The sequence below is a fragment of the Schistocerca nitens genome, chromosome 1, assembly GCF_023898315.1.
Source record: "Schistocerca nitens isolate TAMUIC-IGC-003100 chromosome 1, iqSchNite1.1, whole genome shotgun sequence".
Classification (NCBI taxonomy): domain Eukaryota; kingdom Metazoa; phylum Arthropoda; class Insecta; order Orthoptera; family Acrididae; genus Schistocerca; species Schistocerca nitens.
In genome coordinates this window covers 55998555-56022838 of record NC_064614.1, presented here as the reverse complement: position 1 = coordinate 56022838, position 24284 = coordinate 55998555, and the positions used below count along the sequence as shown (strand labels likewise).

General features: G+C 44.2%; 1 protein-coding gene across 1 annotated transcript in view; it reads left to right on the top strand.

The window, feature by feature from the left end:
• LOC126235277 (serine/arginine repetitive matrix protein 1) overlaps positions 1 to 24284 on the top strand; it is a 971178-nt gene that overhangs the window by 883371 nt on the left and 63523 nt on the right. The window contains exon 10 of the mRNA XM_049944347.1: positions 8546 to 8870. Coding sequence (XP_049800304.1) covers positions 8546 to 8870 — 325 coding nt within the window. The remainder of the gene's footprint in view (positions 1 to 8545; positions 8871 to 24284) is intronic.

Here is a 24284-nt window from a genome sequence, read left to right as displayed (position 1 = left end):
TTTCGTTTATACGTCAGCGCCAAAATCGCGTGTGCTGCAAGAGCTGTCTGCTGTGTTGTTTGGCATCTGAACGGTGAAACTAGGTTATGAGAGACTTTTTTTCCTTTCTACGAAAAAATCGAAATATAGTAACAGTGTAGGAACAAGGAACGATAACAGTTTATTAATGGCCACTTCGTAGTGGATGTACTTTTGAAAGATCGTGTTCTAAATATTCCACGCGCCTGCAACAGGAAGAATAGGAAAAGTGTCATCCAAACATTTCAAAACATACAAAATATATACTTATAGACACATCAAAGAACATCTAGAGCGCTTTGCCGGTAAACAGCGCTTTTTTACTTTGTCCTTTGCACGTTGTTTTCTTATTAAGTGCCGAAGAATTATACACTCCTGGAAATTGAAATAAGAACACCGTGAATTCATTGTCCCAGGAAGGGGAAACTTTATTGACACAATCCTGGGGTCAGATACATCACATGATCACACTGACAGAACCACAGGCACATAGACACAGGCAACAGAGCATGCACAATGTCGGCACTAGTACAGTGTGTATCCACCTTTCGCAGCAATGCAGGCTGCTATTCTCCCATGGAGACGATCGTAGAGATGCTGGATGTAGTCCTGTGGAACGGCTTGCCATGCCATTTCCACCTGGCGCCTCAGTTGGACCAGCGTTCGTGCTGGACGTGCAGACCGCGTGAGACGACGCTTCATCCAGTCCCAAACATGCTCAATGGGGGACAGATCCGGAGATCTTGCTGGCCAGGGTAGTTGACTTACACCTTCTAGAGCACGTTGGGTGGCACGGGATACATGCGGACGTGCATTGTCCTGTTGGAACAGCAAGTTCCCTTGCCGGTCTAGGAATGGTAGAACGATGGGTTCGATGACGGTTTGGATGTACCGTGCACTATTCAGTGTCCCCTCGACGATCACCAGTGGTGTACGGCCAGTGTAGGAGATCGCTCCCCACACCATGATGCCGGGTGTTGGCCCTGTGTGCCTCGGTCGTATGCAGTCCTGATTGTGGCGCTCACCTGCACGGCGCCAAACACGCATACGACCATCATTGGCACCAAGGCAGAAGCGACTCTCATCGCTGAAGACGACACGTCTCCATTCGTCCCTCCATTCACGCCTGTCGCGACACCACTGGAGGCGGGCTGCACGATGTTGGGGCGTGAGCGGAAGACGGCCTAACGGTGTGCGGGACCGTAGCCCAGCTTCATGGAGACGGTTGCGAATGGTCCTCGCCGATACCCCAGGAGCAACAGTGTCCCTAATTTGCTGGGAAGTGGCGGTGCGGTCCCCTACGGCACTGCGTAGGATCCTACGGTCTTGGCGTGCATCCGTGCGTCGCTGCGGTCCGGTCCCAGGTCGACGGGCACGTGCACCTTCCGCCGACCACTGGCGACAACATCGATGTACTGTGGAGACCTCACGCCCCACGTGTTGAGCAATTCGGCGGTACGTCCACCCGGCCTCCCGCATGCCCACTATACGCCCTCGCTCAAAGTCCGTAAACTGCACATGCGGTTCACGTCCACGCTGTCGCGGCATGCTACCAGTGTTAAAGACTGCGATGGAGCTCCGTATGCCACGGCAAACTGGCTGACACTGACGGCGGCGGTGCACAAATGCTGCGCAGCTAGCGCCATTCGACGGCCAACACCGCGGTTCCTGGTGTGTCCGCTGTGCCGTGCGTGTGATCATTGCTTGTACAGCCCTCTCGCAGTGTCCGGAGCAAGTATGGTGGGTCTGACACACCGGTGTCAATGTGTTCTTTTTTTCATTTCCAGGAGTGTAAAATTATTTTTCTCATCAAATAATTACTTTTTCACTGTTGAAATAATTTTTAGCTTCAGTTTCAGTTTACGTTCTTATTTGTGCATAATGTAGGTGTTTTCTCTATAGATCGTAAATAAAGTTTTGCTTGCAGATATTTCCTCTTTCTTGTACGAGAACACTAGTAGAAAAAATACAAGAACCTCGTGCAGCCTGAAAAGTGTGTCACGAAAATGTAGCAAACAGCACAACAAAGGTTAAGAGGACACGAAAGCACAAAATCGGTTTCTATAACGGGAGTGAGCTCCGCCAGAATAGGATAACTTCCGATGTTAGCTGCGCCGTCACTGTCCACTGTGCCTGTGAATGCGCAGTGTGAAGCATACTCAGCAGTTAAGAACTCCACACTCGACACAATCTATAAATCTTTGATGTCAAAGACACGCGACGTAGAAGACTGCTGACTTACACACAGGCACGAAAGGTGCACGCAGATTGACTAGCTGCACACACACCGAGTAGTCGATTTCGATCAGAAAGTCACACGTGTAAAATGGACTTTAATCAACCGCCAAGCACGCCACGGGTGGCTCAGTGACGTCAGTGATCAATTTACTGTGCCGAGTGTAGACTTATAAAGTCCACAGTACACTGCAGACTGCGCATGCGCAGAATGGGGGACTGTGCCGTTATCTGTTAATACTGGAAGCCAATCCATCATCTCCGAGCTCACTCCTATTACAGTAATGGATTTCGTGATTTTGTTTCTTCTTCATCTTTATTTTGTGATATGCTTTGTTTTCGTGACGCAATGCAAAGGGTACATGAAGCCTGGTGTTTTTCCTACTAGTGTTCTCCCACAAAAGATACGGAATATCCAACAGAAAAGTATTTGCATTTTCAGAACCTGTCAAAGAAAAAGCCAACATGGTGCAAAAATAACAACATAGGTAGATAAAAGTTTTTTTTAACGAAAAATATTTCAATAATGAAAATGTCAGATCTATTTAGCTAAAACATCGATGTTATCTTGCATTTACCAAAAGATAGAACAACGTACAAAGGACAAATTAAAAAGATGCCACTTACCGCCTTCTAAATATTGTTTCACGTCTACATATTTTCTCGAGTAAATAAATGTAGATGTTTTGAAATGTTTCGACTACATTTTTCGTATTGTTTCACTTCTCTGGAGTGTGAAGAGTTTACCATTGTATTGTATTGTATGAAACTGAGGACTTAGAAACGACGGAGTGTCGTCGTCTCCGCCGTAGCCCTCAGTGGTACACAACCCCACAACAGGCTATATAGCAGTCCACTCACCCCACCGCCGTCCGACGCCGAACCCAACGTTATCGTGTGGTTCGGCCCCCAGTGGCTCGTGTCACCGGTTGGACCCTAGGCGACTGCAAAATCGTGGCCTGGCCAGATGAGTTTCAATTTCAGTTGGTAACAGCCACGGGCCTAAGCTGTTAACAAGGCACTGTGCAAGTTGGTGGTAGCTCCATAGTGGTCTGGGCTGTGTTTATATCGAATGGACTGGGTTCTCTGGTCCAACTAAACCGACAACTGACTGGAAATTGACACGTTCCGCTACTTGTTTCCAAACAACGATGGAACTTTCATGTATGACTTTGCGATATGTCGCTCGGCCACAACGGCTCGTAATTTGTTTGAGGAACATTCTGAACATTACGAGCGAGTGATTTGGTCACATGGATCGCTCGACATGAATCCCATCAAAAATTTGTAGGACATAATCGACGGGTCAGTTCGTGCATGAAATCCTGCACGGGCAACATTTTTGCTATTATGGACAACTATAGAGCCAACATAGCTCAATACTGCTACAGGGGACTTGCAACGATTTGTTGAGTCCATGCCCTGTTGCGTTGCTGCACTACATCAGACAAAAGGAGGTCCAACATAATATTAAGAGGTATCCCACGACTTTTGTCATCTCAGTATATTAGACTTGTGTCTGGAATGTCTATGTTCGAGATCCTATCTGTTTTCCGGGTTCCTGTCGTTTCTTAAGCGTACATTTTCCTTAGTAATATTTACATCTACATCTACATGGATACTCTGCAAATCACATTTAAGTGCCTGGCAGGGGGTTCAAAAATGGCTCTGAGCACTATGGGACTTAACTTCTAAGGTCATCAGTCCCCTAGAACTTAGAACTACTTAAACCTAACTAACCTAAGGACATCACACACATCCATGCCCGAGGCAGGATTCGAACCTGCGACCGTAGCGGCCACGCCGTTCCAGACTGTAGCGCCTTTAACCGCTTGGCCACACTGGCCGGCGCAGGGGGTTCATCGAACCACCTTCACAATTCTCTATTATTCCAATCTCGTATAGCGCGCGGAAAGAATGAACACCTATATCTTTCCGTACGAGCTCTGATTTCCCCTATTTTATCTTGGTGATCGTTCCTCCCTATGTAAGTCGGTGTCAACAAAATATTTTCGCATTCGGAGCAGAAAGTTGATGATTGAAATTTCGTTAGAAGATTCCGTCGCAACGAAAAACGCCTTTCTTTTAATGATTTCCAGCCCAAATCTTGTATCACTTCATTGACACTCTCTCCCATATTTCGCGATAATACAAAACGTGCTGCCCTTCTCTGAACTTTTTCAATGTACTCCGTCAGTGCTATCTGGTAAGGATACCACACCGCGCAGCACTATTCTAAAATAGGACGGACTAGCGTAGTGTAGACAGTCTCCTTAGTAGGTCTCTTACATTTTCTAAGTGTCCTGCCAATAAAACGCAGTCTTTGGTTAGCCTTCCCCACAACATTTTCTATGTGCTCCTTCCAATTTAAGTTGTTCGTAATTGTAATACCTAGGTATTTAGTTGAATTTACGGCTTTTAGATAGGACTCATTTATCGTGTAACCGAAGTTTAACGAGTTCCGTTTAGCACTCATGTGGATGACCTCACACTTTTGGTTATTTAGGGTCAACTGCCACTTTTCGCACCATTCAGATCTCTTTTCTAAATCGTTCTGCAGTTTATTTTAATCATCTGATGACTTTATTAGTGGATAAACGACAGCATCATCTGCAAACAACCTAAGACGGCTGCTGAGATTCTCTCCCAAATTGTTTATGTAGATAAGGAACAGCAATGGTCCTATAACACTACCTTGGGGAACGCCAGAAATCACTTCTGTTTTACTCAATGACTTTCCGTCAATTACTACGAACTGTGACCTCTCTGACAGGAAATCGCAAATCCAGTCACATAACTGAGAAGATATTCCATCAGCACGCAATTTCACTACGAGCCGCCTGCGTCGTGCAGTGTGAAAAGCCTTCCGGAAATCCAGGAATACGGAATCGATCTGAAATCCCTAGTCAATAGCACTCAACACTTCATGTGAATAAAGAGCTAGTTGTCTTTCACAGGAACGATGTTTTCTAAACCAATGTTGACTGTGTGTTAATAGAGCGTTTTCTTCGAGGTAATTCATAATGTTCGAACACAATATATGTTCTAAAATCCTGCTGCATATCGACGTCAACGATATGGGCCAGTAATTTAGTGGATTACTCCTACTACCTTTGCTGAATATTGGTATAACCTGTGCATTTTTCCAGTCATTGTGCACGGATCTTTCGTCGAGCGAACGGTTGTATATGATTGTTAAGTATGGAGCTAATGCATCAGCCGTCGCACGGACGCCAAAATGGAAAATATTGAAATAAACGATATCGGAATTGAAAAACAACTGCTGTCACTTAGTAGCGGAAAAGCATCCGGACCAGACGAGATACCCTTAAGATTCTACAGTGATTATGCTAAAGAACTTGCCCCCTTTCTATCAGCAATTTATCGTGGATCTCTGGAAGAACGTAAAGTACCTAGCGACTGGAAGAAAGCGCAGGTCGTTCCCATTTTCAAGAAGGGTCATAAATCAGATGCGAATAATTATAGGCCTATTTCGCTTACGTCAATCTGTTGTAGAATAATGGAACATGTTTTGTGTTCTCGTATTATGACGTTCTTAGATAATACAAATCTCCTTCATCATAACCAACATGGATTCCGCAAACAGAGATCATGTGAAACTCAGCTCGCCCTATTTGCCCAAGAAATTCACAGTGCCGTAGACACTGGCGAGCAGATTGATGCCGTATTCCTGGACTTCAGGAAGGCATTTGATACGGTTCCGCACTTACGTTTAGTGAAAAAAATACGAGCTTACGGAATATCGGACCAGGTTTGTGATTGGATTCAGGATTTCCTAGAAGAAAGAACACAACATGTCATTCTTAACGGTTCAAAATCTGCAGATGTAGAGGTAATTTCGGGAGTACCGCAAGGAAGCGTGATAGGACCTTTATTGTTTACAATATACATAAATGACTTAGTTGACAACATCGGTAGCTCCGTGAGGCTATTTGCAGATGACACGGTTGTCTACAAGAAAGTAGCAACATCAGAAGACTCGTACGTACTCCAGGAAGACCTGCAGAGGATTAATGAATGGTGCGACAGCTGGCAGCTTTCCCTAAACGTAGATAAATGTAATATAATGCGCATACATAGGGGCAGAAATCCATTCCAGTACGATTATGCCATAGGTGGTAAATCATTGGAAGCGGTAACGACCGTAAAATACTTAGGAGTTACTATCCAGAGCGATCTGAAGTGGAATGATCACATAAAACAAATAGTGGGAAAAGCAGGCGCCAGGTTGAGATTCATAGGAAGAATTCTAAGAAAATGTGACTCATCGACGAAAGAAGTAGCTTACAAAACGCTTGTTCGTCCGATTCTTGAGTATTGCTCATCAGTATGGGACCCTTACCAGGTTGGATTAATAGAAGAGATAGACATGATCCAGCGAAAAGCAGCGCGATTCGTCATGGGGACATTTAGTCAGCGCGAGAGCGTTACGGAGATGCTGAACAAGCTCCAGTGGCGGACACTTCAAGAAAGGCGTTACGCAATACGGAGAGGTTTATTATCGAAATTACGAGAGAGCACATTCCGGGAAGAGATGGGCAACATATTACTACCGCCCACATATATCTCGCGTAATGATCACAACGAAAAGATCCGAGAAATTAGAGCAAATACGGAGACTTACAAGCAGTCGTTCTTCCCACGCACAATTCATGAGTGTAACAGGGAAGGGGGGATCAGATAGTGGTACAATAAGTACCCTCCGCCACATACCGTAAGGTGGCTCGCGGAGTATAGATGTAGATGTAGATGAACCTAATTGGTATACAGTCTGGACCAGAAGACTTGCTTTTATTAAGTGATTTAAGTTGCTTCACTACTCTGAGGATATTTACTTCTACGTTACTCATGTTGGCAGCTGTTCTCGATTCGAATTCTGGAATATTTACTTCGTCTTTTGTGAAAGTATTTCGGAAGGCTGTGTTTAGTAACTCTGCTTTGGCAGCACTGTCTTCGATAGTACCTCCAGTGCTATCGCGCAGAGAAAGCATTGATGTTTCTTGCCGCTAACATACCGGTTGATCAAAAAGTCAGTATAAATTTGAAAACTGAATAAATCACGGAATAATGTAGATAGAGAGGTACAAATTGACACACATGCTTGGAATGACATGGGGTTTTATTAGAACCAAAAAAATACAAACGTTCAAAAAATGTCCGACAGATGGCGCTTCATCTGATCAGAATAGCAATAATTAGCATAACAAAGTAAGACAAAGCAAAGATGATGTTCTTTACAGGAAATGCTCAATATGTCCACCATCATTCCTCAACAATAGCTGTAGTCGAGGAATAATGTTGTGAACAGCACTGTAAAGCATGTCCGGAGTTATGGTGAGGCATTGGCGTCGGATGTTGTCTTTCAGCATCCCTAGAGACGTCGGTCGATCACGATACACTTGCGACTTTAGGTAACCGCAAAGCCAATAATCGCACGGACTGAGATATGGGGACCTGGGAGGCGAAGCATGACGAAAGTGGCGGCTGAGCACACGATCATCACCAAACGACGCGCTCAAGAGACGTTCCACGCGTCTAGCAATATGGGGTGCTTTTTTTTGTTCTAATAAAACCCCATGTCATTCCAAGCATATGTGTCAATTTTTACCTCTCTATCTACATTATTCCGTGGTTTATTAAGTTTTCAAATTTATACTGACTTTTTGATCACCCGGCACTTCACATACGACCAAAATCTCTTTGGATTTTCTGCCAGGTTTCGATATATATATGTGTGTGTGTGTGTGTGTGTTGGAGTAGATGATAGGATGGATCATTTCTGAAACTGATGACTGATCTTATTGCAATATTTTGTTTGTGCATCTTCGGTAAGGAGTTAAGTGTGGGTATCTTTGTATTTTTCTGAGTCATTCTTTTATCTGACCTTTTATGAATGTATTTAACGTTTTTCAGTGATTGTTGAATGTGACTGTGGTACTTTGCTGTTGGGCTACTGGTTGTCTTGGTGATGTTGTCCCTCAGAACATCTAGTGTTTTGTCGTTGGGTAACTTTTCACTCATGATCACTAATACATTGCCTTTGTCTGCTTTTGTTATAATTAATTAAGAATACTCACTGAGGATGACACAAAGGCGCTCAAACGTGTAGTTTAAATGAGAAAACTTGTTCGCATAACAGGCGGACCCGTATCCAGTATATCACTTAAGTTTGAGCAGCAATGTAGAGTCCAAGAAGTGCAGCACCTCAGCGCGTGCGGCCAAGAACGCGCAGTAATCTTTCCTGTTTTGCGCACTTTTTGTGCCACTTCAGGCTCCGGCAGCATTCCTGGGAGCAAGGCGGCGGCGGCAGCGGCGCGCGCCGGCGTGGGCGGCGCATGCGCGGTGGACGCGGACGGCTGGGAGGGGGGAGCCAGGCCCTCCGCGCCACCGCGGGCCTCGCGGTCGGCTCAGTCGCGCTCCAGCAGCGGCAGCGGCAACATGACGCAGCACCAGCGCAGGTTCTACCTGGGCGAGGACCCCTTCGGCGGCAGCATCTACGGCCGCGAGCGCGAGTACGACGGCGTGGTGCCCGCGCGCAGGAAGCACCGCCAGGTCAACGGGCATCGCCGCCACGACGAAGAAGACGACCCCGCGAGGTAAGCCTCGCCCCACACTCAACATTTACATGCCTTTGTAACTGGCCTTGTAGAGCGGGGGCCTTCACTCGCAAATACCTGCTTATTAGCACCACATGTTTCTCAGCCCGCAGTCGTCCTCACTTATTCTCAATGTCGTTCACAGGTTGCAATATCTGATGTGAACAGACCTCGTCGGGTAACAAGAAATAAAGGCCTACTGGAGACAATATTCGTTGTTTTTTCTCTCCAGTACTGCCACCCTATTTCATGGTATTGCTCATGACTCACACGTGCATAATGAGAGATGCAACTTGAATATTACTGGACTCAGGTTAAGAACAACCGATAACGTAATGAGAGACACTACAGAAGTGAACTTATGGTGAAACACTACATAAGGAAAAGTCTGTACAAGTATGGAACTTCGACGTCAGACGGTCGGGCAAAGAAAAAAAGACGCAATGATACGCCATAACTATATACCCGCACGTTTTCTCTCTTTTTTACCGTGCTTCATAAACTAAAATTAGAACAAATGGCAAACGACGATGTCACAGCACTGGCGAAATATGTTTTAATGAAGTTAAACTGCCTTTCTGCGTAATACAGACCATGTATAGAACAATATACGGAAGCTGAATAACATCCTTTTGAATGATGCAGATGCAATGTAAAACAATTTTAAAAAACTGTCATTATTGAACGCAGTGGTCTCTGCCAATTATCATCGTTAATGTTAAAATTTTATTCTAAGTTGGAAAGGACGAAAGAAGCAGTGCGACAGATTGATTTCCACCAACCTAACATTTTATAGCGTTTGAAACAGAAGCATTTACAGTTTTCTTGGAGCAGCTGCAAACTATAAAATTTGAATGTCTTACCTTTACATCGGAATGGTTAAGCTCTGAGGTATACGTAGATGCCAAATGTCTCTTTACTTTGCGAAAATTACTTTCCCGATACTTTTATTTATAGACAGATTGCAGGTAATAACAGAACCGAATGCAACCAAATTACTATGCCGTACATTTTAGAGGTTTAGGCGGAAGGTGCATCATTTTTCCTGTTTTCTAGTCCAGTCTTCTGGCAAATAATTTAAAGGAAGAAGAATTTCCAACGTTGCACAGTTTTCCTTCGCAGCTAATTATTCGATTCCGGTTGTAGTTAACTTTTAGTCAATTTACTACCAATAGTCCTACTGTTAGCGTTGCTAACCAGTGAAGCGAAGCTCCTGGGATTTAGTTCCCGAAGACCACCTAATAGTCGCGAGATCAGATGAGGAGAGCTTGCAAAGTGACCGTCAGATCGAAAAGCTGAAGTCACCTGTTATTTATTTGTCTAGTTACTCTTCGAAGCAGACGTATTCCAGCATTTAGTGAAATGAGGTTGATATCTTTACCTTATATGGTGCCTTCGGACTATTCTGCGCTGCCGATCTTCAATAATTCTTTGGCTACCTATCGTCGGCCTGCAGGAGCTGAAACATCTTGTAGTGAACTTCTGCAGTACGTTTAATGAAACTTGCCGAGGTGTCAACTTGTCTTTTACGGTATGCTTCGAATCTCGTCGTTTATTGCAGCTTTTGCGTCTGATGCTGCTTTAACGTACAGCTAACTCTTATTGACTTTTCGATTTCTTATGCTCTTTAATGACTTGTTTGTCAGTGCAGATTCTTACGCGAAAGTTCTTGGCATTTTTACCGACACCTATTCCTATTAATTTATCTTCATTGGGCGGCTGAACAGGTCCTCGTCTCTGAATGCAATTGCTGAGAACGATATGTATGTTCCATTTGGTTGAGCTCTTTCAGAAGAGAAATTGCCCTCCCCACATACAGTGCTACTGGATCAATGATGTACAGCGTTATTCTTGCGAATACAGCTTTGCTTATATCTGTCGATCGCATCAGCTGAGAATGGACACTGCACTTCGCTGCTATTGTTACAAGTTTTTCGTCCATCTCTCGTGATTCGGAAGTATTAGATAGGAGGACATGCAAGCTTTCTGAAAATGAGGTACTTCTTTCATGTAATGAATGACTGGTTAGGCCCGATATCTACATTTATCGTAAGGAATCAGACATACTGGTAGTAAAATCAAATGTACCGTGAATTTCTGTCGTTGACTTACAGGGGCAAATGTTGCACATCATTTTCACAGTCGAAACTTGATCCAGGTGGTATTTTTTTCCTTTTGTTATCATTGTACACTCTTGTTATTCAGTTTAGTTTCTAGCTGTAACAAAAAAATATTTACCATACTTTTGTAAGTTCGTTATTTGAGGTAATAAGTAGTGATTGTTGCATAGGTGCAGAGACTGTAATTCTGCATACTTTAAGAGAGTATTATCTAGTAAACAGATTCGAAACTTAGAGAGAACGTTCCTAATTTCAAAATATGCCAGTTTCTCCATCAACCAGCTTGCTCTAAGTATGGAAACACGTAAGTCAATCCAAATGAGTAGGAAAAATAATCCTGCAATGTTCGAATACGGTAACAGTGGCGTGCTGCTTGGCATAGTCACGTCGACTAAATATCAAGGCTTAATTTTGCAAAGCTAAATGAAACGAAAATACAGCTCTTAAAGTCTGTTGCAGGGAAGGCGAATCGACTTAGATTTATTGCGAGAACTCTAGGAAAGTGTGGCTCATCTATAAGGGAGACCGCGAACAGAACACTTCTGGGAGCCATTCTTGGCTTCTCCTCGAATGTTTGGGATTCCAACCAGATCGTGTTAAAGGAAGACATCGAAGTACTGCAGAGGCTTCGCGGTAGCGTTCTCGCTTCCCGAGCACGGGGTCCCGGGTTCGATTCCCGGCGGGGTCAGGGATTTTCTCTGCCTCGTGATGACTGGGTGTTGTGTGTTGTCCTTAGGTTAGTTAGGTTTAAGTAGTTCTAAGTTCTAGGGGACTGATGACCATAGCTGTTAAGTCCCATAGTGCTCAGAGCAGAGGCTTACTGCTAGGTTTGTGACAGGTAGGTTCGATCAGCACGCAAGCGTTATTAAAGTTAAATCAATTGATAATCCCTGGAGGGAAGAAGACGCTCTCTTCTAGAAACATTCTTCAGGAAGTTCAGAGAGCCGGCATTTGTGACAGACTACAGAACGATCCTATTGCCATCAAGAGACATCTCGCTTAAGGATCGCAAAGGGATGAGAAATTAGTGCTTGTACGGAAGCATATAGACGTTTTTACTCTCGCTCCATTTTAGTGCGGAACGGGAAAGGGAATGACTAGCGCTGGTCCAAGGTTCTCGACACCATGCACCGAATGGTGTCTTGCAAGAGTGTGTGTGTAGATGTAGAACCACCTATTAACTCTGTGTGTGCTGATTGGTATTCCATTGTATACATTCCGGGATAGCAGTAATGAGCAAAGAACACTCGCCAAAGATATTTCTGTGAAGTTCGTCGACAAAGTAACGTTATTTAATTTTAAAATTTTTCCGATGAGTTGAATATTCAAAGAAGGGTCGGAATCTACACAGTACTTTGTCAATATGGTTTGGATAGGCCCGCCCACGCGAACCGTGAGGACCGCTGCACTGAACACCTGTAATTTTGGTCACAGCAACCTCATTTTGGGACTCCATCATTAAAGAACAAGGGGAAACGCGCATGGCGGAAAATATAATGATCTTGATTGCGGCTACCAGTTGGGTAAGGCGTGGAACCCCATGATTTCCACGTTTTGTTCCAGACGAAGAAGACAGACTTAGCAGTTCAGTTCCGCAGTTCCACCACCGAGGGCGCTGCCCACAGGGTAGTGTGGTCCGTCTGCTACCACTATCTTCATTGCAAACGCGGAATACGCACCGTGCGCTAATACGTTATGGACTGGGAGAAGTCTTCAGTCTTCGAGGGCTTACCTGAAGATGACTGACACGGAACCAGTCGAAATACCGTCGACTGCAGTGAATGACGAGCGGCAGCAAGCCCGAAACTTCAGTATAAAGTCAGGATTCATCAAATCATGCTTAGGATGTTCGCAGCTGACATTCAACAATTACTCCTCGACATTTCTAAATAATGTGCCAAAGGATTTCAGATGACGAATCTATGTCTCTGAGAGCGAACACATATACTCCCAGTGATAGGTATTGCTACCAAGTCATAGGCATTGCTACCAAGTCCGTCTAAGGCGTAATTAAAATCGTGTAGCTACGCAGGACAGATTTCTATTGAGGGTTGTTATGCCAGTTATTTCCAGAGCCGTTATTTAAAGTTGAATTTAGAAGACTCTGCCAGTGTATTTTTGTGTAAAGCCTACATACACTCAACAACCCATTGTACGGTGCTGGGCGGAGGCTACTTTGTACCATTTACCCAGTTGGTGTCTTATTTATGTATAGGTTTGGGTGCACTTTTCGTAAGGTTGTACTTACATACTGAGATGACAAAAAATACAACTGAATTTTTCATATATTCCATAAGGCACCGCTTCATAACGTCTCTTAAACACCGGAGAAGCACTCAATAATGTTGAATGCTGATTCCTTAAGATATATACTGCACTTTTTCAGAACTCTGCCAACAAGCCTGTACTCAAATCACCGTCCGCGTGTTCGCTTCGTGCTGTTAGCTCTAATTGTAAGTTCTTCAACACTGTGACTGGCTCCAGACGTTTAAAGCAAATTAAGGCCTCCACGGAAGTATCAAATAATACTTTTCCTGCCTCTTAAGATACAAATGGAAATTTATATCATGATCGGGAGTCGACCGTGAATATCCTGCTTTTCGCAAGCAGGCCTTATTCTCGAAACCATACAATCATACTATCAGAACACATCTCCTGGGCCAAATTCTCAATATCACTCGGTTTTCCATCGCGTATGACGAACACTTACATACAAAAGTTTTACTACCACAACACTTTTATATCTCATACTTGCCGCGAACAGAACGATGGATGGAGGGAATGAATGTGGATATGTCATTTTTGGTCGGGAATCCTCTTCTCGGAAATTCGATTGCCTTTTGCGCGTCGGTGATGATGAGGATAACGTACACACACACACACACCCAGTTCCGAGCGGAGAAAATCCCACAACCGGGCGGGAATCGAACCCGGGGGACTGTGATCGAGAGTCACTAACGCTAACCACAAGACCACAAGCTGCTGACAACAGAACAATGAAAGCAAATAATAATATTGTCAAAATAGTACCCTATGCCATGCGCTGAACGCAGCTTTGTAATTTATAAACGTTGGTGTAAACTCTGCACCATAGAAAATTCTTCAGGACCGTTTATTTAAAGACAAGCCCAGTCTCTTTGGTGAATTTTTTCCTTCCTTTTTTTCCTAATAAGCCATGGTCCCATTGCACTGGCGGTAGTCAAACTTTTGACTATCACCTCTAAATAAGTAAAGTCAAGTAATTAACTTTTTGTTAGTTTGCAGGCACACGTCTGCAATCCTAGTAATAAACATTAAAATCCCGCGCGATAGTAGCGCAGTACGCCGACAGAGGTCCAAAACAACATGACGCAGTCCGTTGATAAAATGGGATTATCGTGCGGCAATTGATTTTCGGCAGCAGTGGAAATTTTGCATCTGTGTCAGCGCAATCCAAATGACTTCTTTAGCTGACTGGCTTGGTCTTACACCTCGATAGTTCACTTTTTCAGTGGGCTGCGTCATGTCGTTTTGGTCCTTCTAGCGCCAAGCTATGGTATTATGGCTTGGGAATTTTCATGTATACTACAACTGCAGGCACGTAGCAAAAATATATAAACTAGTTTGTCTGTGTTAGTCACTTTTATTTAGCAACGAATACTGGCACAACGCGTTTCGGCAGCATGCTGTCATCGTCGGGTGCTTTACAGTTACATGGACATTAATTTTTTATTATAGATTCTTTTGTGCTTAAATGCCAAATAAATGAAAACTGTGTATGACGTGTGAATTGATGGTGTTGTGTTTTTTCCTGGGCTCTGTGTACCAGAGAAGTATGTATTCCGCAAAAATGGGCACATTTCCGTACACAAGCTCAAATAGACGCCATCGCACATCAAAGGTATCTATAACTAAAAATTATTGCACATGTAATTGAGATGCGTCGTGCCGATAAATACTGCATGTTTCAAAATGAATGCAGGGGTTTTAAGACTGTAGATTTATCACATTCAACTCAATAATTATAAACAATACATTAACTGAAAGTTAGCTGAAATAGTTTTTCTTAAGTGTTCAAATTCGTCACACGGCACACATCGAGTCGATAGGCGAGTTCCTCTCAAATCTTGACCAGTGTGTCTGGAGTAATTGTTGCAACAACTGCTCCAATTATGTTTCTTAAGTCGAGTAGACCAGTTGATAGCGGAGGTAGATGCACATGATCGTTCATGAACCTCCAAAGGTAAAAATCGTATGGCGTCAGGTCGGTGAACGTGGAGGCCATGCGAAATGAGATGTGCCATCAGGCCCCGTGGGGTCAAGCCAGCTATGTGGTACAACGTCCTTCAACCAACTGCGTACTGAGTTATGCCAGTGAGGCGGCGCACCATCTTGCTGATGAAGTTCTATGGTTCAGCTTCTTCCAGTTGATGGAAGAACTATAGTTCTGATGCATCAAGATAAGAAACGCCAGTTGCAGTTACTTCATCAAAAAAGAACGGTCCGTACTCTTTCCGCTAGGATTCAGTTTAGGGGAGTCTCGTTGCATCTGTACCATCTCGTGGGGATTTTCTGATCCCCAGATGCGCACATAATGTGTGTTGACATTTCCATTTAGCTGAAATACCGATTCATCACTGAAGGCGACACGATCCAGAAAATCTTCATCATCATGCAGCGGCATTTCGTTTGCAAAGTTGGCAAGTAAACTGTAGTCTGTAGACTTAAGAGCTTGCAACAACTGCAAACGAAAAGGACATAGTTGTAAGCGTCTCCTTAGAAACTCTCGACACAGACGTCTCTTTTATTGCTAATTCACGACTAGCCTTCCGAATTAACTGCTTGGTATGAGGCGTGAAATGCTCTCTCACTCGTTCAACACGTTCTCGAGTCACTGTTTATTGTCCCGCACACACGGAGCAGTGCATGCACATGCGCACGGGTGTACAAAAAAAACTGTCTGAGTATCTGTTTCATTTAATGTATTACTTATAATTGTAAGCTGAATGTAATAATGCCTTAAACCCCTATATTCATTTTGAAGCGCCCAGTATTGGTAAATAAAGGTGACTGAAGCTAAAAAATTAGTTTATAACTATTTTTATTACTATGGGACTTAACTGCTGGGGTCATCAGTGCCCTAGAACTCAGAACTACTTAAACCTAACTAACCTAAGGACATCACATACATCCATGCCCGAGGCAGGATTCGAACCTGCGACCGTAGCGGTCGCGTGGTTCCAGACTGTAGCGCCTAGAACCGCTTTTTTTTTCTTTTTTTTTCTGGCCTCCTTCCTCCCCTTCAAACCGTCCTTTACGATCGCCAATTTTTGTCTTCTCGAGCCAACTTCCCCGCCTTTAAAGAGAGAATGTAACTTGATGATGTGGAAACGCGCTTCTTCTGAACGACAGACTAAGTATGCCCCTTCTGCTGCCTTTGTTTGCAACATGGCTTGAATAAAAATAAATGTAAATTCCATTGAGAAGGCATTCACATAATTGTTATGAAAACGTCACTGCATCTATAACTTTCTTTCTCCGTGCGTGGAAAAACGGAAAGAAGCAAACTCATTATTGCTGATGAATAAAATTCTCTTCTTCAGAAAGGTAATGAACTAAAGTAGGCTTCTGCTGCTTGATTTTAAACGTAAATGACATAAATATGTCTTCCTGTGAAAAGAAGGAAGGAAAGAAAGAATCTAAATAAAGGGTATACACCAGTTTCATCACTATGTCGTGAGCTTCCCGCAAAACAAAGTAATATATACACATAGGCTTAACTGGTCTATATTGATGATCTTCTCTGATTACTTGCTGTTGGAAATCCTCCTCCTGCTACGTGAAGTACAACCTTGAACCACAAAGCATTCGTCTAATATACGACATGCTTGGATGGATAATGTAAATTACGCACTTCTATTGGTTACAGTATTGTTTTAGTGAAAAAATTTGCGTAATTTGCTTTGTATTTTTTAGTACACATCAACTTGCGGTGCTCAGTTGTAAGGTATACCCAGAAGTCCTCCCTATTGCTTGATTCTTTTGTTAGGATGTAATGCATCGTTTGACCTTTCAACCAGTTGATTGCTTTTCGTTTTGTTTTAGGGTAAGGTATTCCGTCAGGGTTTAAAAAATCAGCAGGCATAACGGCGTTGGGCGTAGTTCTGCTGACGCTCGCTATCTTTTGTCTTATGTAGAGCCATATGTCTTTTACAACAATCTATGCTCTTAGGTATCTGGTATATTACATAATGTACACAGCGGTGACTCGGCCAATAGAATAGAGTGAAGTTTAGAGTTCGTCGTAATTTTCCTGTTTACAGCAAAGTACCAGGTCGATCTGACATACGTTGGCAGTTTCCGGCAGTGAATATTTTCCCATATTCTTTCCCAGTTATAACAAGGACACTTTTGTAAACCGCTCGGCCACTCCGGCCGGCTATAACTTCTTTAATACACTCGTACTCCCCCAAAAAAATCCATACAATATGGATAAATTTAAGCTGAACAAAAAATTGTGCTACTATATTTTTTCTATGTGACTATTAAAATGTGTGTTAGAGCTGATTGTGGCTACCCTTCGTATGTTATTTGAACAATAAGCTTTATTCGTCACTGTTCCTGTTGTTGTGGTCTTCAGTCCTGAGACTGGTTTGATGCAGCTGTCCATGCTACTCTATCCTGTGCAAGCTTCATCTCCCAGTACCTACTGCAGCCTACATCCTTCTGAATCTGCTTAGCGTATTCATCTCTTGGTCTCCCTCTACGATTTTTACCCTCCATGCTGCCCTCCAATACTAAATTGGTAATCCGTTGATGCCTCAGAACATGTTCTACCAACCGATTCCTTCTTCTGTCAAGTTGTGCCACAAACTCCTCTTCTCTCCAATTCTATTCAATACCTCCTCATTAGTTACGTGATCTACCCACCTTATCTTCAGCATTCTTCTGTAGCACCACATTTCGAAAGCTTCTATTCTCTTCTTGTCCAAACTAGTTATCGTCCATGTTTCATTTCCATACATGGCTACACTCCATACAAATACTTTCAGAAACGACTTCCTGACGCTTAAATCTATACTCGATGTTAACAAATTTCTCTTCTTCAGACACGCTTTCCTTCCCATTGCCAGTCTACATTTTATATCCTTTCTACTTCGACCATCATCAGTTATTTTGCTCCCCAAATAGCAAAACTCCTTTACTACTTTAAGTGTCTCATTTCCTAATCTAATTCCCTCAGCATCACCCGACTTAATTCGACTAAATTCCATTATCCTTGTTTTGCTTTTGCTGATGTTCATCTTATACCCTCCTTTCAAGACATATTCGTCACTATAGGCTCACGGTGTGCACAAGCGCACACATACAAAAAGTATCGTATGTACGTGTACATTCGAAAGATCACCACTGGGTTCATATTGGCCTATTCGTCACTATAGGCCAGTATGAGCCCAGTGGTGATTTTTCGAATGCACACGTACGTAGGATACTTTTTGTATGTGTACGCTTGTGCAAACCGTGAGCGCTGAACATGTGCGGGCACTTAGTTTAGGAAGGGCACGAGGCGCTGGGCGCCTGGCAGAGGCAGGCGAGGGGTACGGAGCAGGAGCGACGCACCTCTGGCGGCCGCGGTGTACTTGGAAAGTTGTCAGAGGCCGCTCCCTGCGATGGCGTCAGCGCGTGGCGCCGTATTAGGCGACACCAGCGGCCGCTCAGCTGAGCGGAGCGGGCGAGCCGCTGCCGGGCGCCAGTGATTCACTTCTGGACGACCACGACCACAGGCTGCTGCGTGCACCACCACCTAGCTGCCAGGTCTCCACACGCCACGTATAGCTAGCCAAACACTGCAGGCACAGCTCCGAGACAGCCGAAGAAACCGGTTATGCTTTCTACTGCCCATTAACAAACTCTGCGGGGACGTATGCTGTACCTAAGCTTCTTCCTCAGCGTTTGTCCCCCAGTCTACCAGGATCCACTCTATTGGCTCTCTGTCTCCACTTGACACAATCTTGTTCTTGGTCAGGATGGGAGCCCGCTACCTTGAGGCATATACCGAGTATATCTGGGCACTGCAGCCTGAATCTCGCGATGGGTCGTTTACCATCGACAACGAAAACCAGCACTTGTGTCTTGCCGGCCGCTGTGGCCGAGATGTTCTAGACGCTTCAGTCCGGAACCGCGCTGCTGCTACGGTCGCAGGTTCGAATCCTGCCTCGGGCATGGATGTGTGTGATGTCCTTAGGTTAGTTAGGTTGAAGTAGTCTAGGTTGAAGTTGAAGTAGTCTAGGGGACTGATGACCTCAGATGTTAAGTCCCATAGTGCTTGGAGGCTTTTGAACTTGTGTCTTGATCTACTCGTACCGCGTGGTCATACCATCGTAGACGGCTTTTCCTCATCTTCTCAATTATAGGTGCCACACCGAACCGCCTGTGTATTTCATCACTAATCAGATGATCATGAAGCGTCAGGCCTCATGCTATACCTAATTCTAAAGTCCAATTCCATCGTTGGAATACTAGCAGTTGGAAAAATGGTTCAAATGGCTCTGAGCACTATGGGACTCAACTTCTCAGGTCATTAGTCCCCTAGAACTTAGAACTAGTTAAACCTAACTAACCTAAGGACATCACACACATCCATGCCCGAGGCAGGATTCGAACCTGCGACCGTAGCGGTCTCGCGGTTCCAGACTGCAGCGCCTAGAACCGCACGACCACAGCAATTGGAAAAGCGTTAGCAATGGAGTAAAGAAGGAATTTCAAAGAGTCTTTTTCTGAGCATGCTTTAAAATTCCTCTACGGAGTGAGAAAGATCATATCGTAATGCGACCACCCACGATTTCATAAAAGATATACTGAGTTTGATCCAACTGCAAGGTACGTTGACAGTGACGTAAACTTCATGTGGATGAAAGAAAACTCACGCGTCATTGGAAACAAATTAGACGAAATGCCCATAAAGTATTACTCTAGGCATATTCCAAGGAGTTAGGCTCCCATGTAGTGACTTTATGTGGAAAATACACCAACAAGCACAGGAAGAATGGAACAGGGAGTGCACAACAACGCAAAGAAATAGAGAAGAATATTTGATACCCGTATTCGGATGGAACTGCTGAGGAAACTGTGGGTTGACAGTCACAGTGAGTAAACGGCACCAGAAATCCATAATATGAATGCGGACAGGACATGGATGTGACGCTAGTCATGTCTATAAAATTAATGAAACAGATTCCCCAACGTCTCATCATGACAGTGAAGGGAAGCCGATTTAAATCACGAACACAGCATACAAAACTATACAGCGAGTTGAGCCAGCCGAACTATTATCTTTTACTGTCCTCTTAAGTACGAGTGACAAGATCTCTCACATCATTGCACGCTACATAAGACTCAGACATAAGTACTTAGTTTAATTATTTCTGAAAATGTAACAGTTTATATTTGGAGCCGGCCGGTGTGACCGAGCGGTTATAGACGCTTCGGTCTGGAACCGCGCGACCGCTACGGTCGCAGGTTCGAATCCTACCTCGGGCATGGATGTGTGTGATATCCTTAGGTTAGTTAGGTTTAAGTAGATCTAAGTTCTAGGGGACTGATGACCTCAGATGTTGGGTCCCATTGTGCTCAGAGTCATTTGAACAATTCATATTTGGAAATTTGTGGTAAGATGAGACCAAACTGCTGAGGTCATCGGTCCCTAAGCTTACACACTACTTAATCTAACTTCGATTAACTTACGCTAAGGACAACGCAAACACCAATGCCCGAGGGAGGACACACGAACCGCCGAAATGGTGGTGGGGGAGGGGGGGGGGGGGGGGAGCCGCGCGAACCGAGACAGGACGCCCAGACCGCGCGGCAACAGTTTATATATATGTGTCTTTGTGTAAAATGTAAATTTCCAAAGTGCATTATATGTAGATATATAAACGAAATGTAGCTGGTGAATTGAATACCACACAAAGCAAATAAAAACATAAAGAACTGACAACAGAAAAACTGGTACAGTTCAGTTAGACAGCTACTGCTTCGTAAAGAGACCACTTCTGGCGACACCCCGAATGGAATAGTTCATTGATGTGTCAGGTTTTGTACTGACTGACGGCTTGACACCCGAACGCCTAGCTGGCTAGACGTAGCACAAAAATAGCGGAGACGTCGCAGGTACCCAGCGCGTCTACTGGTCTACTTCTAAGTCCTGAAAGCTATGTATTCAGGCAGTCTGGTGAACACAGTATTTATTTCTTCCAGAAAGCATTTGACTCGGTTCCACACCAACATTTATTAACGGAAATACAGTCATTTGGAGTATCAAACGAAATCTGTGAGTGGATCGAAGACTACTTGGTAGGGTGGAGAGGCATCGAGAGAAGTGCAAGTATTTGTATGTCAATCCTTGTGACTGGTGATCTGAGGGACTTCGGCCGTTCACTTCTGTAATGAAATGGAACACCTACAGCTCACCTTGTGATGTTATTTATTACATGGCCATATAACGAATAACATCGCAAGGACCACTGCAGAAGTGGAAGTAACTTCATGCGTTTGTGTTGCGATCCTTTGTTGTTGTTGTTGTTTATTAATGACCTGACAGACAATGTTAAGAGTAACTTTAGATGACTTTGCATATGATTCAGTTATCTATATCGACATTCTGTTTGAGGAAAGCTACACAAATATACAATCAGAACATGGTAAGATTTCAAAGTAGGGCAAAATTCGGCAACTTGGCTTTAAATGTTCAGGAGTGTAAAGCCGTGCACTTCAGGTGCAGAAAAGTAGTATCATATGACTACAATATCACTGATTTACAATCTGAATCTCAGTTTTCACAAATGCCTTGCCCGGTAAAGGCAAAGGTCGTAGCTTGTAATCCCGTCCGGAAACATAGATGTAATCGGCCAGACAATCAGCGTACGCTCCACTGCAGAGTAGAAATTCATTCTCGAAACGACCGCCAGGTGGTGGCTTAAGCCATGTCTCCGCAATATCCATTCTTCCAGGAGTGCTAGTGCTGTAAGGTATGAAGACAAACTTCTGTAAAGTTTGGAAAGTAGGAGACGATGTAATGGCGGAAGCAAGGCTGTGAGGCCGCCTCGTGACTCATGCTTGTGCATAGCTCAGTCGCTAGAGCACCTGCCCGCGAAAGGCGACGGCGGCAGTTTCGGGCGCCCAGTCTGGCACGCAGTTTTAATCTGCCAGTAACTTTCAAATCGTTGTACACCCCGCTACAGAGTGAAATTCATTATGGATACAAAGGAGACAGCTTTCAAAACATACTTGTGCCCTATTATAAAATATTAAAGTGTGTGGGACCCGTACCAAACGTAGTAGTACTAACGGGGGCTACTGAACACATATCAAAAAGAGCAACACTAATGGTCACAGATTTGTTTAAGCAGCGAGTGAATGTTGCGGGATTGTTGAACTGACAGGCGCTTGAAGCGCTAGCCACCAAGCGATGTGTGGCAGAGGGCACAATTCGTGCCAAAGTCATATTCCCCCCCCCCCCCCTCTGTTCCACTCGAGGATCGTGAGAGGGAAAACCGACTGTCTGAACGCCTCAGTACGACCTCTAATTTCCCTTATCTTTGAATGGTGATCATTGCGCGATTTGAAAGTGGGTGGTAATAATATATGCTCTACATCCTCGGTGAAGAACGGATTTATGAATTTAGTGAGCAGCCCCTTCTGTTTAGCGCGCCGTCTATCTGCAGGTATGTCCCACCTTAAACTTTCTATGAGATTTGTAACGCTCTCGCGATGGCTAAATGTACCAGTCACGAATCTTGCCGCTCTTCTTTGGACCTTCTCAATCTCTTGAATCAAACCCAACTGGTAAGGGTCCCATACAGACGAACAATACTCCAAGACTGGGCGAATTAACGTATTGTAAGCTATTTCCTTTGTTGAAGGACTGCATCGCTTCAGGATTCTACCAATAAACCGCAATCTAGAGTTCGCCTTACCCGTTACTTGCGTAATCTGATCATTCCATTTGAGATCATTTCGAATAGTCACACCCAGATACTTGACGGACGTTACCGCTTCCAAAGACTGGGCATTTATTTTGTACTCGTACATTAATGGGGATTTACGCCTTGTTATACGCAGTAGGTTACACTAACTAATATTGAAAGATAACTGCCAGTCATTACACCACGCATTTATTTTCTGCAAATCCTCATTGATTTGTTCACAACTTTCGTGTGATACTACTTTCCTGTAGACTACAGCATCATCGGCGAACAGTCTAAGGCCGCTGTCAATACCATCAACCAGATCGTTTATGTAAATCGTAAAAAGCAGAGGACCTATTACGCTGCCCTGGGGCACACCTGAAGTTACGCTTGTTTCTGTTGAAGTCACCCCGCTCAGGACGACATACTACTCCCTGTCTGATAGAAAACGCCGATTATCCCACGAAAGCCTGCTTCCAGAGTTTTTCAAGAAAAAGTTTTGAGTCAGGAATCTAGCAATATGCTACAACTCCACACATATTATTCCTGAAGGCACTGGGAATTACAGAGCGCTCAGAGGCATTTAAGGAGTCGTCCTTTCCGCGCTGTGCACGGGACTGGAACGGAAGGAAGTACAATAGGAAGTACCCTCTGCCATGCATTTCACAGGGGTTTGCAAACTGTGAATGTAGAAGGGTGGTGCATGTTTTTCACCTAGGCAGGATTCCTCAAAGCACATCGTGGAAACGTAAAGTAAAATGACTGGTTACAGTTAATTTGAAAGGCGATTGATTATTATTAGATTCACTAACCACAGTACTTCGTCACTGCTATTGATACCCCAGAGGCAAAGTTAGGGGAAAAAAGGCATGTGGCACGGCTGACTGAGCGAGTATTTCCTGTACTTGCTTAGTCATGACGTGACAAGGAAGTTTCCTGTTCGGCGGCCGTGTCGTGTCCCTGAGCGCCTTGTAAACAACGGTAGAATCAAAATGTTGTCGGCATTGATTTCCATCTCTTAAACGCTGTTCCGCAAAAGCACGTGTAGTCCTCCGTTTGGCACTTCGTATTTAAGAATGATCGTACTGTTACCCATGGTTTCTGTTTTATTTGCTCGCATGTCTTCCGAAGCTCTGTTATATTCTAACTCTTCTACCGTATCCCCTATGTCTTCCATATCGACTTCCACTTCTTCTATCGCATCGTCATACACTTACTCCCAAAATGGACCTGGATCCGACCCATATGACAGTTGCGACAGAGCACTGATAGATCATCAACGCTTTCGGTGTGTCGCGGAAACCTTGCAATGACGCGTCGTCACCGTCGTCAGAGCGCAAGGTCGTGAG